The sequence below is a fragment of the Phlebotomus argentipes genome, unplaced genomic scaffold (assembly GCF_947086385.1).
Source record: "Phlebotomus argentipes unplaced genomic scaffold, Phlebotomus argentipes genome assembly scaffold_4, whole genome shotgun sequence".
Classification (NCBI taxonomy): Eukaryota; Metazoa; Arthropoda; class Insecta; order Diptera; family Psychodidae; genus Phlebotomus; species Phlebotomus argentipes.
In genome coordinates, this window is record NW_026776174.1 from 2,924,036 (window position 1) to 2,937,810 (window position 13,775).

At 39.7% G+C, this 13,775-nt stretch overlaps 4 protein-coding genes across 13 annotated transcripts in view; 1 reads left to right on the plus strand and 3 right to left on the minus strand.

The window, feature by feature from the left end:
- Nucleotides 1-1,267: 1,267 nt before the first annotated feature.
- On the minus strand, nt 1,268-6,157 carry LOC132257671 (ecdysteroid-regulated 16 kDa protein-like). Of its 4 annotated transcripts, none has more exons than XM_059754675.1 (3): nt 5,959-6,157; nt 2,150-2,304; nt 1,268-1,731 (listed from the first exon to the last, which is right to left on the minus strand). In XM_059754675.1, the coding sequence occupies exons 2-3, from the start codon at nt 2,232-2,234 to the stop codon at nt 1,340-1,342; spliced, it is 477 nt and encodes a 158-aa protein (XP_059610658.1). In that variant the 5' UTR covers nt 2,235-2,304; nt 5,959-6,157; the 3' UTR covers nt 1,268-1,339. The 4 variants fall into 4 exon arrangements, with proteins under 4 accessions (XP_059610658.1, XP_059610656.1, XP_059610657.1 ...); XM_059754673.1 differs by lacking the exon at nt 5,959-6,157 and adding an exon at nt 3,451-3,573; XM_059754674.1 differs by lacking the exon at nt 5,959-6,157 and adding an exon at nt 3,248-3,401.
- Nucleotides 3,732-5,924, minus strand: LOC132257669 (cytochrome P450 6g1-like). 3 transcript variants are annotated; one of them, XM_059754669.1, is made up of 4 exons: nt 5,756-5,924; nt 5,554-5,674; nt 4,329-5,481; nt 3,732-4,255 (listed from the first exon to the last, which is right to left on the minus strand). In XM_059754669.1, the coding sequence occupies exons 3-4, from the start codon at nt 5,413-5,415 to the stop codon at nt 3,822-3,824; spliced, it is 1,521 nt and encodes a 506-aa protein (XP_059610652.1). In that variant the 5' UTR covers nt 5,416-5,481; nt 5,554-5,674; nt 5,756-5,924; the 3' UTR covers nt 3,732-3,821. The 3 variants fall into 3 exon arrangements, with proteins under 3 accessions (XP_059610652.1, XP_059610650.1, XP_059610651.1); XM_059754667.1 differs by having other exon boundaries at nt 5,554-5,924; XM_059754668.1 differs by having other exon boundaries at nt 4,329-5,924.
- A 123-nt stretch (nt 6,158-6,280) lies between the features above and the next one.
- LOC132257670 (probable cytochrome P450 6g2) lies at nt 6,281-7,943 on the minus strand. The gene is made up of 2 exons (XM_059754670.1): nt 6,838-7,943; nt 6,281-6,763 (listed from the first exon to the last, which is right to left on the minus strand). Exons 1-2 carry the CDS (start codon nt 7,922-7,924, stop codon nt 6,330-6,332), a joined length of 1,521 nt encoding a protein of 506 aa, XP_059610653.1. The 5' UTR covers nt 7,925-7,943; the 3' UTR covers nt 6,281-6,329.
- A 297-nt stretch (nt 7,944-8,240) lies between these two features.
- LOC132257542 (sodium/potassium-transporting ATPase subunit alpha) overlaps nt 8,241-13,775 on the plus strand; it is a 39,645-nt gene continuing 34,110 nt past the window's right edge. For 4 of the 5 annotated variants that reach the window (XM_059754500.1, XM_059754497.1, XM_059754499.1 and 1 more), the window contains exon 1: nt 8,241-8,293. In XM_059754500.1, the coding sequence (XP_059610483.1) occupies nt 8,270-8,293 (24 nt within the window). In that variant the 5' untranslated portion in view covers nt 8,241-8,269. The remainder of the gene's footprint in view (nt 8,294-13,775) is intronic. The other variant, XM_059754504.1, reaches the window with a different exon arrangement.

Below are 13,775 nucleotides of genomic sequence, written 5' to 3' on the forward strand. Positions count from 1 at the left end.
TTCAACTGAACTTACTCTCCAGATCAGCCCATTTTATATATAGCCGAAAGTTTGAAATTGGAGAAATGGCACAAGGTCTCATCAAAAGTCTTGACAAAAGTCCAGATGCGTGTTTTATTCTATTTGAATAAATATCGCCAATATTTGTGTTCGCATTGAAATTACAGTATGAATTTTGACATGGCCTTAAACAGAAAAATTAATTAGTTGTTGTACCAAAATTCACATCACTTTCATTGAGAAAAGTTGGACAGTTTACTTAATACAAATTGTAGCATAATGTACGAAATATTGACACAGTGCGCGTGAAAACGCGATAGAGAAGATTTTATATCAAGTATAAATATTGCGCGTCAAATTTTGAACTATTAATTTTTTTTGTTTAAGTTTATGATCTAAATATTACAACAGCATGCGAATGAGTAATTTTATAAAATTTTGCACAATTTTGCAAGACAATGTATTATTGCATGTTAACGAAATTTACAGATAATTTTACACACTTTTAATTATAAGGTATATTGGAATCAGTAATAACAATCAGTAAATGGCAACATTGTATTACTTTTTTTTATTATCATTAATTGTACAGATACTCGTGCAATTAGTAAAAAATAGATATAGCGTAAAAACATTTACAGCTTACGTGATTTTAATATAAAGTTAGAATTTCTTCTGAACGTGTTCTCCAGTTCCCATCATTTTTTTTTAAATCTCACTAGTCTATGTTAAGCAATTGTTTTGCATATTTCATTAGCTCAATGATTTTCCTTATATCGTTTGAACATGTTTGAATGCGCTATAACAACAGCAACAACAAGAATGAACTTTACAAGCAATCATTGCAATAGCCTTGAAAAATTGATGAAAAAGCAAAACGATAAATCAATTCGATTGCAAATTCCTATGTTAAACATAATTGTACATTAATAATTGCTTTGTGAAGAATGAAATGCATTTTATAGGTCAGTTCATTATCTTTGCTGTAATTAATTTGACTCATCAGATTTCAGGTTAATTGCACAAAGAGGCAGAAATGGTCAGTGCAAGACGTTATTCACGAAAAGAGAACATTATGTTCTTTATTTATAAGTAATTTTCAGTTCTTCATTGAATTGTTTATATGTTAGAAATGGAAAGTGAAATAGAGTGATTCAATCATAGACTTTAACCTTAATTACTGTTGTTAATTCTGATTTGACAAAGAGTTCTTATTCGCCATGGGAAATTCTAATTAAAAATTTCATTGAAATCTCAAAAATCACAATTCAGAGCTCAAAACTACTTTTATTTTTATAATTTTCCATTTGTATATCTCAAAAATGTCTCTTATATTTAATTAGATGATCTTCGCCGGCACCTCGAAGCACGTGACGTCCTTGTTCGAGTTCTGGAGCGCCCAATGGACAACGAGACTTGTCTTGGGGTAGAAGTCGTACACCTTGAAGGAGTTCTTGTACACGTAGTTCTTGCCTGCCTTCAGTGGGCAGCCGGACTTTGTGGTGCCATCCTCTTCGAAGATATTCTCGCAGGCCGAGGTTCCGTCGACGCCAATGAATGGCAGCGGCAGATTGAGGATCTCTGCATGGACGGCAGTCGTGAGGCTGTCAATGTCCTTCTCTGGGGTCAATTTCTGCTCGATTGTCACGTCGGTTTTCCGGCGAAGTTTGCACGGTGGCTTGTCACAGTTGGAAATCGACACCTCAGAGGACTCCAATTTCTTAGCTCCACCTGGAAGAGAGGGCAAAAAGAGATAATGAACTGCGGATACGCACTGTCTGATGTCCGTAGATTATGATTTTGGGTCTTGTTTGCCTTGAAACTTGAGCGAGTCTTTCTTCAGTGAACCAACAAATAAAAAATGTATAAAGACAAACAAGCCGGTCGTTTGGATGACACTGAAATTCTCCAGGTTTGCCGCTTCAGCACATTTTGAGCTCTTTCGGCCTCAGCCAAGACGAGCGCATCCGCCAATACTTCACTTTCACTTAATCTCGCTTCCTGCTCAGTATCTCGAGCTGCGGAAGCACCCTGTTGCTCACTGATCATTACGGCGAGAATGCATGGAGGCTTCATTTGAATTCCACTCATTATTCGTGAGCAATTTGTCCGACAAAAATGCTCTCGTCCATGAATGCATTATACTGACCTTGACATTGTCTGACTTGGGTGGCCTGAGAAAGGCTTACGAAACAGGTAAAAGCAAAGGTGACGGCAATGATGCTGAACTTCATTGTTGGTTCTTTTTCTCTTCTGGCCGAAGACACACTGGTTTTTGCACAAAAAAAATTCCGCAGAAGTGCACTGAAATGTGGAGGGAGAAAACTTCTTTTAGCGAACTGGATCACTTTGTTGAGTAACTTCGGTATTGGAATGAAAGTTGCTGATCAACTCTTGGTGGAGAGTTATGCAATGAAAGAGGGGCGCTTGCAGAAGTGGAGGAAACTCAACAAATAGACGTTAAGTGCGGTCTCTTTCTGAGTTTCATTATTATTTGAGCACATTTTTGCCTCATCACTCTTATTTACCTTTCGTTTCACTGAATATTTGAACTTCTTGAGCCCGAGAAGGTCAAATAAAAATGCTCAATATTTCGTATTTGGGTGGAAAAAAGAACAAATCCAGCAATAAAATTTCACTTGGCAAGACTGTGAAGCACTTTTCTCTGCAAGTTTCTTCACGAGACTCGTACGTTAGATTGTCTTGAGATACACTGACTCGTCCGACGGAGCAGCAAGTCTTTTATATAACTACCTTTTGAGCTTTTATTCCTCTTTCTTCTCAAGCTTTGTTTATGTTGAGATTCATACAACAGCACAATGTAGAATTAATTGAAATTCAACTCATTACACACCGCTTTTTTCTTCCTCGCGATAGTCTTTAAGCAGAATTATTGACTTTCTGAATATTTGTTTCCGATCTGACGATTAGATCTCAACTTTGTAATGGACAAGAAGTGGAAAAAATGTCATGTTTGTCTTTTGCTTGAAAATCACGACAAAAGAGTTTACTGTTTTTAATTAATGTTTTTACGGAGGACGTAATTTTTAGGCAAATTTTTTCTGTTAATATAATGCTAATGATGAAAACAGAAAATATAAAATCACGTTATGTGCAACTGAAAAAAAAACTTGTGCCTATTTAGAAGAAATATTCTAGTGTTAATCTGTGAAATACATGGAAACTTTGTGTGTGCATGAAAGAATTCTATTGAAAAAATTCCACACTTTGATGCTTGAAACGCTACCAGTTAAATCCTCTCGTTTTTTGTGTGAAAATCGTCCGGACAATCACTGATTACAATTCCTCACTTATTCACTCTGCGACATCAGCACAATAGCGTATTCAAGTCACACTCCGACTGGGAAATGTTTCAAAAATAAAACCTGAACTTGACTCTCCGTTTCCGAATCTCGCACTGAATTTATTTCCTCGTGAAGACAAACTCACCTGACAATTTTTAGGTGCGATCTCGAGCAGGGATTGAGAGCAATTGATGCACAAATGGTGAAGATTGCGCTGAAAAGCAGCGATTTTAACCGTGCATCGAGAGCAAGTGAGTTGCAGTGAAGTGGTTGATCTTGTACTGTTCACTAACTTATTCACCGACCTTTGCTTCGTTTCCGTTTATAGGCTTATCTTGCATTTATTCAGTGAGAAATATTTTTTTTGCGATTCAAATCTCTCTCGCCAGATTCTCATTTTACTACTTTTCCACACGTCACAATTCGCAAGTAAGTCTAAAAATTGATTTTAAAAATTTCACAGCTCTTGTAAGTCGAAGTTTTTTTTTTAATACCCTTTACGCTTTATTGACATAATCAAATCTCAGTGAAAGTGACAATGAGAGGTTTTTCTGAGAGCGTAAGCACTGCTTTCTTAGTAAACACAACTTCTTCGGGAGTTTTCTTGCAAAAAGACAATCGATACTTAAGCAAAATCGTTATCAGTGCCATCTTCACTTGCAGCGCCCCCAAGCGTAATCCTAAGCAATTTCTGGGGCCTTGTCCGAAGCCTAGCAAGAGGCGTTGGTCAATCGGAGGGTCAGCGTTGGCGGCGAATCGCTCGGGACGGAAGGAAAGTGGATCCGGGAAGAATTTAGGATCTCTCTGGACGGAAATCACTGGAATGTAGACCGGCATCCCTTTAGGCACCGCGAAATCATGTACAGGCGCCAAAGAATAAGTTTTTGCGCCAGCTGAAGGTTGACAAATGCGCTCCAGGAAAGAAAGACTCGGATACAGCCGGAGAATTTCTGAAAGCAATATAATCTTTAGTTCAATTTCGAATGGAATTTATGCTCTCTGAATCTAAGAAATGATTTTTACCTTGAAAAACCATGTCAAGATACTTTAAGTTGTTCAAATTTTCATATGGAATTTCTTTTTCACTCCCGGCGAAGTCCATGAGTTCTTTCCTCAATTTCTCCTGCTTGTCCTGATGCCTGGCCAGTTCATAAAGAGCGAAGGACAGCACTGATGCCGAGGTGTCATAGCCAGCGACTAAGAAAACTGCTGCTTGAGCGAGTAAAGCGTCTGTGTGAAAAATATCCTTCTGCGTGTTCTTCATGACTATCATAGCGTCAATTAAATCATTTCTCTTAAGGCCACTCTTTTCCCTCTCTTCCATAACACCCAGGACGCTTGCTTTCAGAAATTGTCGTCCTTCTTTACTTATGAATTTTAGCTGAAGCATGCTGGCAAACTCTGGGAAGAAGAAACAACCGGCGAATTGGAATTTTTGCTTTAACTTCGATGGACTGATAATTTCGTGAACATTTCTACGGAAATCACAATCTGGGTTATTGAATGAATTGGTTTTCACTCCAAAAGAACACGAAGCAATCGTTTCAATGGTATAAAGACCGGCCACTTCCTTAATGTTAAGTTCTGCAGAACCTTTGGAAGGGATATCTTTGGCCAGTTTATCTTTTAGATCCTCACAAACATCGGAGATCAGTTTGATGAAGTTTTTCACCTTGTGAACGGTAAAAATTGGGGTCAAATTGCTCCTGATACTCTTCCAAGTGTCTCCTTTAGCAGCCAGAAGGTTATATGCTCCAATGGGATCAGATTTGGGATCCGAAGCCATCCTTCTGTCCGGGAATTGAGAGAAATCCTTCACGAGAATGCGCTTGATAAGCTCCGGATCGCGAATAAGAAGACAAGGCTTGTGGAAGAAGTAGAATCCGCTCACTGCGTCATTCCTCGTCTTCGGTTCATTGTAGAGATCCACAAACATTTGTGGAAAGCTAGTTCTGTTCAGCAGAACATCCTTAAGTGCGCCAATCATCGGCGGTCCGGCGATGTAAGAGACTCTTTTGGACAGCCAAAAGTACTGCAAGTACTGCTTTAGTCCTTTCCAAAGGTACAGCAGAACAATACTTGTCCACAGAATCACTTCAAACGCACTCATCTTATCACTTTTCAGATACAAACTGCTGAGAAATCATCTTGTTAGTCTCAATATAAACCTCTCTATCTGGAATGAATAACGCTATTTGCACCCTCCAGTAATAAAAGTGGAATAATTATATGCAATCAACTTGCTTACCTTCAATTAGGCATTAGAATATTTCAGCACGCGCTAAAAATCTCAGATGCTGCAAGACTGCGCGGGATTATTTTCAATTTTCCCCTTCTTGCTTTCACCGAAGAAATATTCTAGTGTTAATCTGTCAAATACATGGCAACTTTGTGTGTGCATGAAAGCATTCTATTGAAAAAATTCCACACTTTGATGCTTCAAACGCTACCAGTTAAATCCTCTCGTTTTTTGTGTGAAAATCGTCCGGACAATCACTGATTACAATTCCTCACTTATTCACTCTGCGACATCAGCACAATAGCGTATTCAAGTCACACTCCGACTGGGAAATGTTTCAAAAATAAAACCTGAACTTGACTCTCCGTTTCCGAATCTCGCACTGAATTTATTTCCTCGTGAAGAAAAACTCACCTGAAAATTTTTAGGTGCGATCTCGAGCAGGGATTGAGAGCAATTGATGCACAAATGTTGAAGATTGCGCTGAAAAGCAGCGATTTTAACCGTGCATCGAGAGCAAGCGGAGTTGCAGTGAAGTGGTTGATCTTGTACTGTTCACTAACTTATTCACCGACCTTTGCTTCGTTTCCGTTTATAGGCTTATCTTGCATTTATTCAGTGAGAAATATTTTTTTTGCGATTCAAATCTCTCTCGCCAGATTCTCATTTTACTACTTTTCCACACGTCTCAATTCGCAAGTAAATCTAAAAGTTGATTTTAAAAAATTCACAGCTCTTGTAAGTCGAAGTTTTTTTTTAATACCTTTTTCGCTTTATTGACATAATCAAATCTCCGTAAAATTGACAATGAGAGGTTTTTCTGACTGCGTAAGCACTGTTTTCCTAGTAAACAAAACTTTTTGGGGAGTTTTCTCGCAAACAGATAATCGATACTTAAGCAAGATCGTTATCAGCGCCATCTTCACTTGCAGCGCCCCCAAGCGTGATCCTAAGCAATGTCTGGGGCCTTGTCCGAAGCCTAGCAAGAGGCGTGGATCAATCGGAGGATCGGCGGTGGCGGCAAATCGCTCGGGACGGAAGGAAAGTGGATCCGGGAAGAATTTAGGATCTCTCTGGACGGAAATCACTGGAATGTAGACCGGCATCCCTTTAGGTACCGAAAACTCATGTACAGGCGCCAAAGAATAAGTTTTTGCGCCAGCCGAAGGTTGACAAATGCGCTCCAGGAAAGGAAGACTCGGATACAATCGGAGAATTTCTGAAACCAAAAAAAAATTTTAGTTCCATCTTGAATGGAATTCATGCTTTCTAAATCTAAGAACTGATTTTCACCTTGAAAAACCATGTCAAGATACTTTAAGTTGTTCAAATTTTCAAATGGAATTTCTTTTTCACTGCCGGCGAAGTCCATGAGTTCTTTTCTTAGTGTCTCCTGCTTGTCCTGATGCCTGGCCAGTTCGTACAGAGCGAAGGACAGCACTGAGGACGAGGTCTCATAGCCAGCGACTAAGAAAAGTCCTGCTTGAGCGAGTATAGCGTTTGTGTGAAAAATGTCCTTTTGAGTGTTCTTCATGACTATCATAGCGTCAATTAAATCATTTCTCTTAAGACCACTCTTTTCCCTCTCTTCCATAACACCCAGAACGCTTGCTTTCAGAAATTCTTGTGCTTCTTTAGCTACGAATTTTAACTGAAGCACACTGGCAAACTCCGGGAAGAAGAAACAAGCTGCAAGTTTGAGTTTTTGTTTTAAATTCGATGGATTGATAATTTCGTGAACATTTCTATGGAAATCACAATCTGGATTATTGAATGAATTGATTTTGAATCCAAAAGCACTCGAAGCAATCGTTTCTATGGTATAAAGAGCGGCCACTTCCTTAATGTTAAGTTCTGCAGAACCTTTGGAAGGGATATCTTTGGCCAGTTTGTCTCTCAGATCCTCACAAACGTCGGAGATAAGTTTGAAGAAGTTTTTCATCTTATGCATGGTAAAAATTGGGGTCAAATTGCTCCTGATACTCTTCCAAGTGTCTCCTTTAGCAGCCAGAAGGTTATATGTTCCAATGGGATCAGATTTGGGATCCGAACGCATCCTTCTGTCTGAGAATTGAGAGAAATCCTTCACGAGAATACGCTTGATGAGCTCTGGATCGCGAATGAGAAGACATGGCTTTTGGAAGAAGTAGAATCCGCTCACTGCGTCATTCCTCGTCTTCGGTTCATTGTAGAGATCCACAAACATTTGTGGAAAGCTAGTTCGGTTCAACAGAACATCCTTAAGTGCACCAACCATCGGCGATCCGGCGATATAAGAGACTCTTTTGGACAGCCAAAAGTACTGCAAGTACTGCTTTAGACCTTTCCAAAGGTACAGCAGAACGATACTTGTCCACAGAATCACTTCAAACGCACTCATCTTATCACTTTTCACATACAAACTGTTGAGAAATTATTTCCCAAGTCTCTATAAACGTCTCTATCTGGAAAAAAATATCGCTATTCACACCCTCCAATTATAAAAATGGAATAAAATATGCAATCAACTTGTTTACCTTCAATTAAGCATTAGAATATTTCAGCACGCGCTGAAAATCTTAGATACTGCAAGACTGCGCGGGGTTCAATTTTCCCCTGTTTGCTTCCACTACTCATCGAATGAGCGCGCGCTGCGCAGTGGTGATTTTGGTATGTGAAATATTCACCACTATCCAAGACGCAATCGTGACACGATTGACAGTCGTGTGTCAATTGAATTGTGGTAATGGCGTCGAAGGCCAGCTCAGAGGTGAGTCTCTTGCAAATTTTATCAATTTTCTGTGATTTGGTATGGTTAAAGAGCGCATAAGACGGTGCAAATAGGTAGATAAGAGTGCGGCGGACGAATTTTCGTCATTGATAAGACGGACACGGCGTCAGTATTTGGGGTATTTACATAACTCTTGTCGGCACACGCCCATCGTTCATCACACGCAAGGCAGAAGTTACGTCGGTGTGCGTGCAATGTAGGTCGTCGTTCAATTAATTAAGTGTCAAATTTGTGTTTAATTGAATTATTATTGCCGGACAATGCTGATAATTGCACCGTGTGCTGAGTACCTGCCCTTTGGGTGTGTTCCGCGGCATCCCATGGCGCGCCCTGGCGTCTCTGGGGGCTCCTCAGAGGCCTCGCCCGAGAGATCACACCCAAAACAGGTGCTCTTCCGCCGATTTCGCCTCTGTGGACACGTTGATCGTCTCCACCCGCCTGTCTTCCGACTGCCGCCCAGTCCGGGATTGAGTCACGCGGGCTCAAGGATGCACCCGCGCAGGGACGGACTCGGCGTGTCCGTGAAAAGGAGTCAGTCTGGCTCACAGTGAATAATTGATGTTGTTATAGCAACAAAAATAGTCCAACAAACACTCGCCGAGGGTTAGGATTAAGGGCTGCGGGTCAACCCTCCTCAACTGTAACGAGGAGGGACAAATTCTACCCCTCGAACACCTGAAATCGGGCCGAGGAATCCCCGCAAATTTCCTGTTTAGCCGAGTTGTGGCCGCTTTATCTCCTTCCTGACTCACGAACATGGTTTGAGAAATGTTTCAAAAACACTATTTTGATGCTATCAATCCCCTTCTGAGAATCCACTAAACACTCTACAATCTGTCTGAGTTAATGGAAATTGACCCAAAGTTCATCGCAAGTTTGTGAAACTTTTCTAGTCAAATTCACTTGCTGTATTTTCACCTAAAATACCTTAAAGAAAGTCAGAAATTCTCATGATTTATACCTGAAAAATATCAAGAAGGTGGTTTATTGCAAAATCAGCAAAACATGTTGTGAATTTAAACGATGTTTTGGGCAAAATTTGCAGTCTGTGTACAAATATGCCATTGAAGTTTGGTGTGGGAAAAGAAAAGCGATCCTCAATTGCAGCTTTGAGGTTCAATACTGCTGCCCGAAGGCTAAAATTACCAATTGTAATTGCCACAAGTGTAGACAAATATCAATGGGTGGGAAGAAAATGCTGAATTTATGCGTATTCCTATGATTTTTCCAGTCTTTTCATATTTGTCAAATTTCTCTTAATCAGCTTATAAGAATTGCACATTCATTGGCTCTGGAACAATGTTGTGAAATGTCAGTGATTTGGGTGCATTCAATGCATATCTTAGTAGCGGAGTAATTGTTTACTTCTTCTCAAGTGTTTCCCTACAACAGACAATAAATAAAATGTAGTTGTTTCAGCTACAATTGTTCAAGAAACTAGAATACTTGTCCAAAAAAACTCATGCAATACATTTCTGAAGACCTTCTCTGCCAATCGATTTGCAGATTGGGCAATTTTTCATGAGGTCCATTTGTAAAGTATGTTTCTGTGGTAAAAATTTATTGTCTCGTGTTCCTCTTGAGACTTCAGTCTGTCATCAAAATATTTCATGTGAGACAAATTTCAAAAAGAAGTTGATGAGTTTGCTGTTTGTTGTGCAGAATTTCCCGGGCATTTGATGTTCAATAAGTGTCTGTATAGGAAGTGCAGAGGCATTTTTTGTGGCGCTGACTTATTGATATTGGTGTGCCTGGCGAGAGAGTATCTGCTATTGCCAGATAATTGCGCGGTGTAGCTTATCGGTGGTGAAAAAAAGAACGCGCGCTGCGCGGATCTGGATTCAGCCGGATCGGCTGAGCTGCGCCTCGAGACTCCCTCGAGGAGGAGTGTGTCTGAGGCAAACACCATATGACCTGACTGTCTGTCTGGGTGAGACGCTCGAGTCTGGTTCATTCCGGCCGTCTCTCCGCGCCTCTGCACTGAGAGAGATGCCTCACTATTGAAAGGTATCGCGGGAATTCTCGATAGACACGCGTCTCAGTTGATCGGATTGTTCAAATGATTGCTGTTGTGCCTTGGCGATGACAAGACAACGCGGAGGAGTCATCAATGCTCTCTATCTCTCAGCTAATTGGCAGATCACGAGACTCCCGCGGATACAATCACGTATATCATAATCTCTTGGACAATTAGGTTGGAGAGGAAGTCAATTAACACCCACAGTGCGATCAACGTCACTGTGTCGCAAATGTTAAGATAAAATGTTGCAACTTAAAAAGTGGCAGAAAGAAGCGCGAGGCTTTAATGGGGGAGCTTTGCAATGTTAATTGACCGAGATGATCTTGTGATTTTCGCCTGTGGTTTGCCAATGAATTAACATTATTGTGATGGATTGTGCTGAAACCGCTTTTCCACTCGCTTATCGACAGTTCTCAGGACAGTTTATTTATTAATTTAATATTTATAGAAGTTTTTTGTTTGAGTCTGCGAATTTTTACCACACTGAACAGTGTGTCTCGGTTTTGGCGTCTCAAATAGCACAATTTTTACAATAATGTCATCTTTATGGGGAGAAACTTATGTATAATTTGACTTTGGATTGGTTTTTGGAGGCTCAGACTGACATAAAAGGTTAATTAATGCAGAAACTATGCCTAAGAAAAATGGAATTGTTGTTGTAGAAAAGTTTAAAGTCAATGGAATTTTTTTTCTGGCATCGTAACGATTTAATTTAGTCGGCAATGCGTAATTTGGTGGGACATCAAACTCGAGACTTGTTGTGCTTCACAACAACTTGAACCACATTTTGCCGACGTCATTCACACTTTTGGCAAATATTCGCGCATCTTCACAATCAATTGGTGCCAGAATGAGGAGACGACTAGTGGCAGTTTGAGGGGCGGTGGGTGGTGTGGAGGGGAGCGCGACGAAGTATTTTGGCAAGTGTCTTAAGGCTGTGCAATTCTCATCCCATTCATTTTCAACCTATAAAGTCCCATATTTAAAATGTGTGTCTTGTGACTTATTTTGAGCGTGTCTCAAAAGGATTCTCAACACTCACACACACTGCAGCCGGAGAGTGATGGGGAAATGGGCCAAAAATAAATTCTGTGGCTTGTACACAAGCATGGAAAACACGATATATTTATACGATGAGTCTTCTCAATCGTTTTTATTAATTGCAAATTGGTAAAATTGGGATTTCTTTGACCGCGGCGACTACAATGATTGCCTGGGTGGGACGAGTTGTGGTGTTTTTGGGGGGTGAAATCAATCAATAATCAAGTTCGCATTTCAATTTTCTCTGATGGGATTTCATGATAAATATTTTCATTTGGGTGATTGTTTCAGCGAATTTTAATTATCCCTCGTCTCACAAATCAACAGTGAAATATATATGACAGCATGAATATTTTGCAAATATTTGTTCAATACTTGAGATTACTTTTTCACAACGATAAGAGGCATGACAATCGTTTTATCTCGGTTCTCTCACAGTGATGTGACAATGAATGCTTCTTAGAAAAAGCTCTTTGGGGGGAGAGAAAAAAGAGTGAATAGAAAATGTGTAAAATGCCCCGAAGATGTGGAAAACGTAATTCCCAAGGCTAACACTTGATTCATCCGCCGTAGTTTCCTCTCTGCACTACATATGTAATTGCTACCTTAATTGCTAAGATTTTAATAAAGTTTATTGGCTCTGGGTCTGAGCTGCGAGACGCTCATCTTATCAGTGTGTCATTGTTGGAGATTCTCGCCAGTGTGGCTGTTTCTAGGCGACAAATTCTGCGATTTTTCCTAGTCGTGTGGGCGCTACTATGTCTAACACATCCTATTCTGTGCTGCCTCACGCTAGGGTACGTGATCAATTGTCTGGCCTCTTGAATATTCCAAAGAGGTGATGTTCTTCTCAGATTTATCTCTGCATAATTAAGAGCACAGTTCGTGTCTTTTGCGACAATTTGCAGTGGAATTCTAGACCATTCAAATTCCATCTAACATTCCATCGATCCATTAAAGTAATAAGTAAAATGTTACACACGTTTAACTTGAGTTACCTTCAAAATATTTAATTAATAATTGAATTGTTAGTAGAACTCGAATACTTAAGAGCTTTCAATGCTGAATTGAAATATTGTAAAGCATATATTTGTTGAAATTTGAATTTGAAATGACCCTTCCGAGAGAGGGGGGCAATGAGAAGTTGGCTGGAAGTAAAGTACATGAGAGCTTAAGACAACTGAGCATAGCGGAAGATTTGAGTTTGAATACTTGAAATGATTCTTTATGAGTGAAACTTTTGCTATACAACAACTGAGAAAGATGCTTCGCAAGCTTAAATTCCTTAACGCTACTTGCCATATTTTCACAATATTACCCTATTTATATACATGTCTAGCAGTGAGACATTTTGTTTGAGATGATGAGAGATATTAAGAGATGTGAGGACAATAAAAGATACTCTAAATTGATGCATCCGCACTTGTGAGAATGAGACTCACGAGCAAAATTGTACATAATGGTACAGGGAATATGTATGTATAATCAAAGTCACAGTGATGGGGCAAGAGTGGCAATATTTGTGATGGATTTTCTTACCTATAAAGCGACACACAATTTGAGTGCTTAAAACTTGTGTCTTTGGTACCTTTGGAATCAATATTTCCCCATACACTTAACACCATCACTTCCCATGGGACTTTTTGAAGTGATGGTGTGTGGCAAATGAACCTCATGAATATCTGCGCAATTTGTCAGGAGGTGCTAATTGCTGGGAAGCTGAATTATTGAAATTTTCCGAGAATTATATATAGATTAGAAATTAATGTATTGTCTCATTTAAGTGGTGGTGCTAATTTTGTAATGCCTCATGACATTTTGGCTGGAGACAAGAGAAGAGAGCGCGTGGAGAAGAGAATGTATTGAATAGAAATCCTAACTCATTGCCCTCAATTTTGCTATCTTCGTCTCGTGCTTTTACTCTTCTGATGGGGTTGTATAGGGAAGAGTGCATTTTATGTGTGGCGCAATTGACTGATACAATTTTCCAAATGTAGGACATCACACGATGAAATTGCAAGCAAGGTCGATTTCAATTTTACACTGGCGTGTACATTATACTCGCAAATGTGTGGCTGTGTGTGCGAGAGCAAGAAGGGGCGAAATATTCGATAAATGTTTGATTCTATCATATTTCTCATGGTCTATTACTTTGTGCCTGAATAGGTATGGATTTGATGCGAAAAAATGTGATTTTTTCTCATAAGCCATCGTCACTGTTTTGACTTGAGATTTTTCCCCACATTCCTATATTTTGTGTCTAGGAATTTCCCCATTAACTGTTTATATATTGCTTTTGAATGTTGATAGTTGATATTCTTTACTTTCTTGAAGAGAGATAAAACAGGTAAAGACTGGATAGACACATGAGAGACATAATCACATTGGTTTTCACCACAG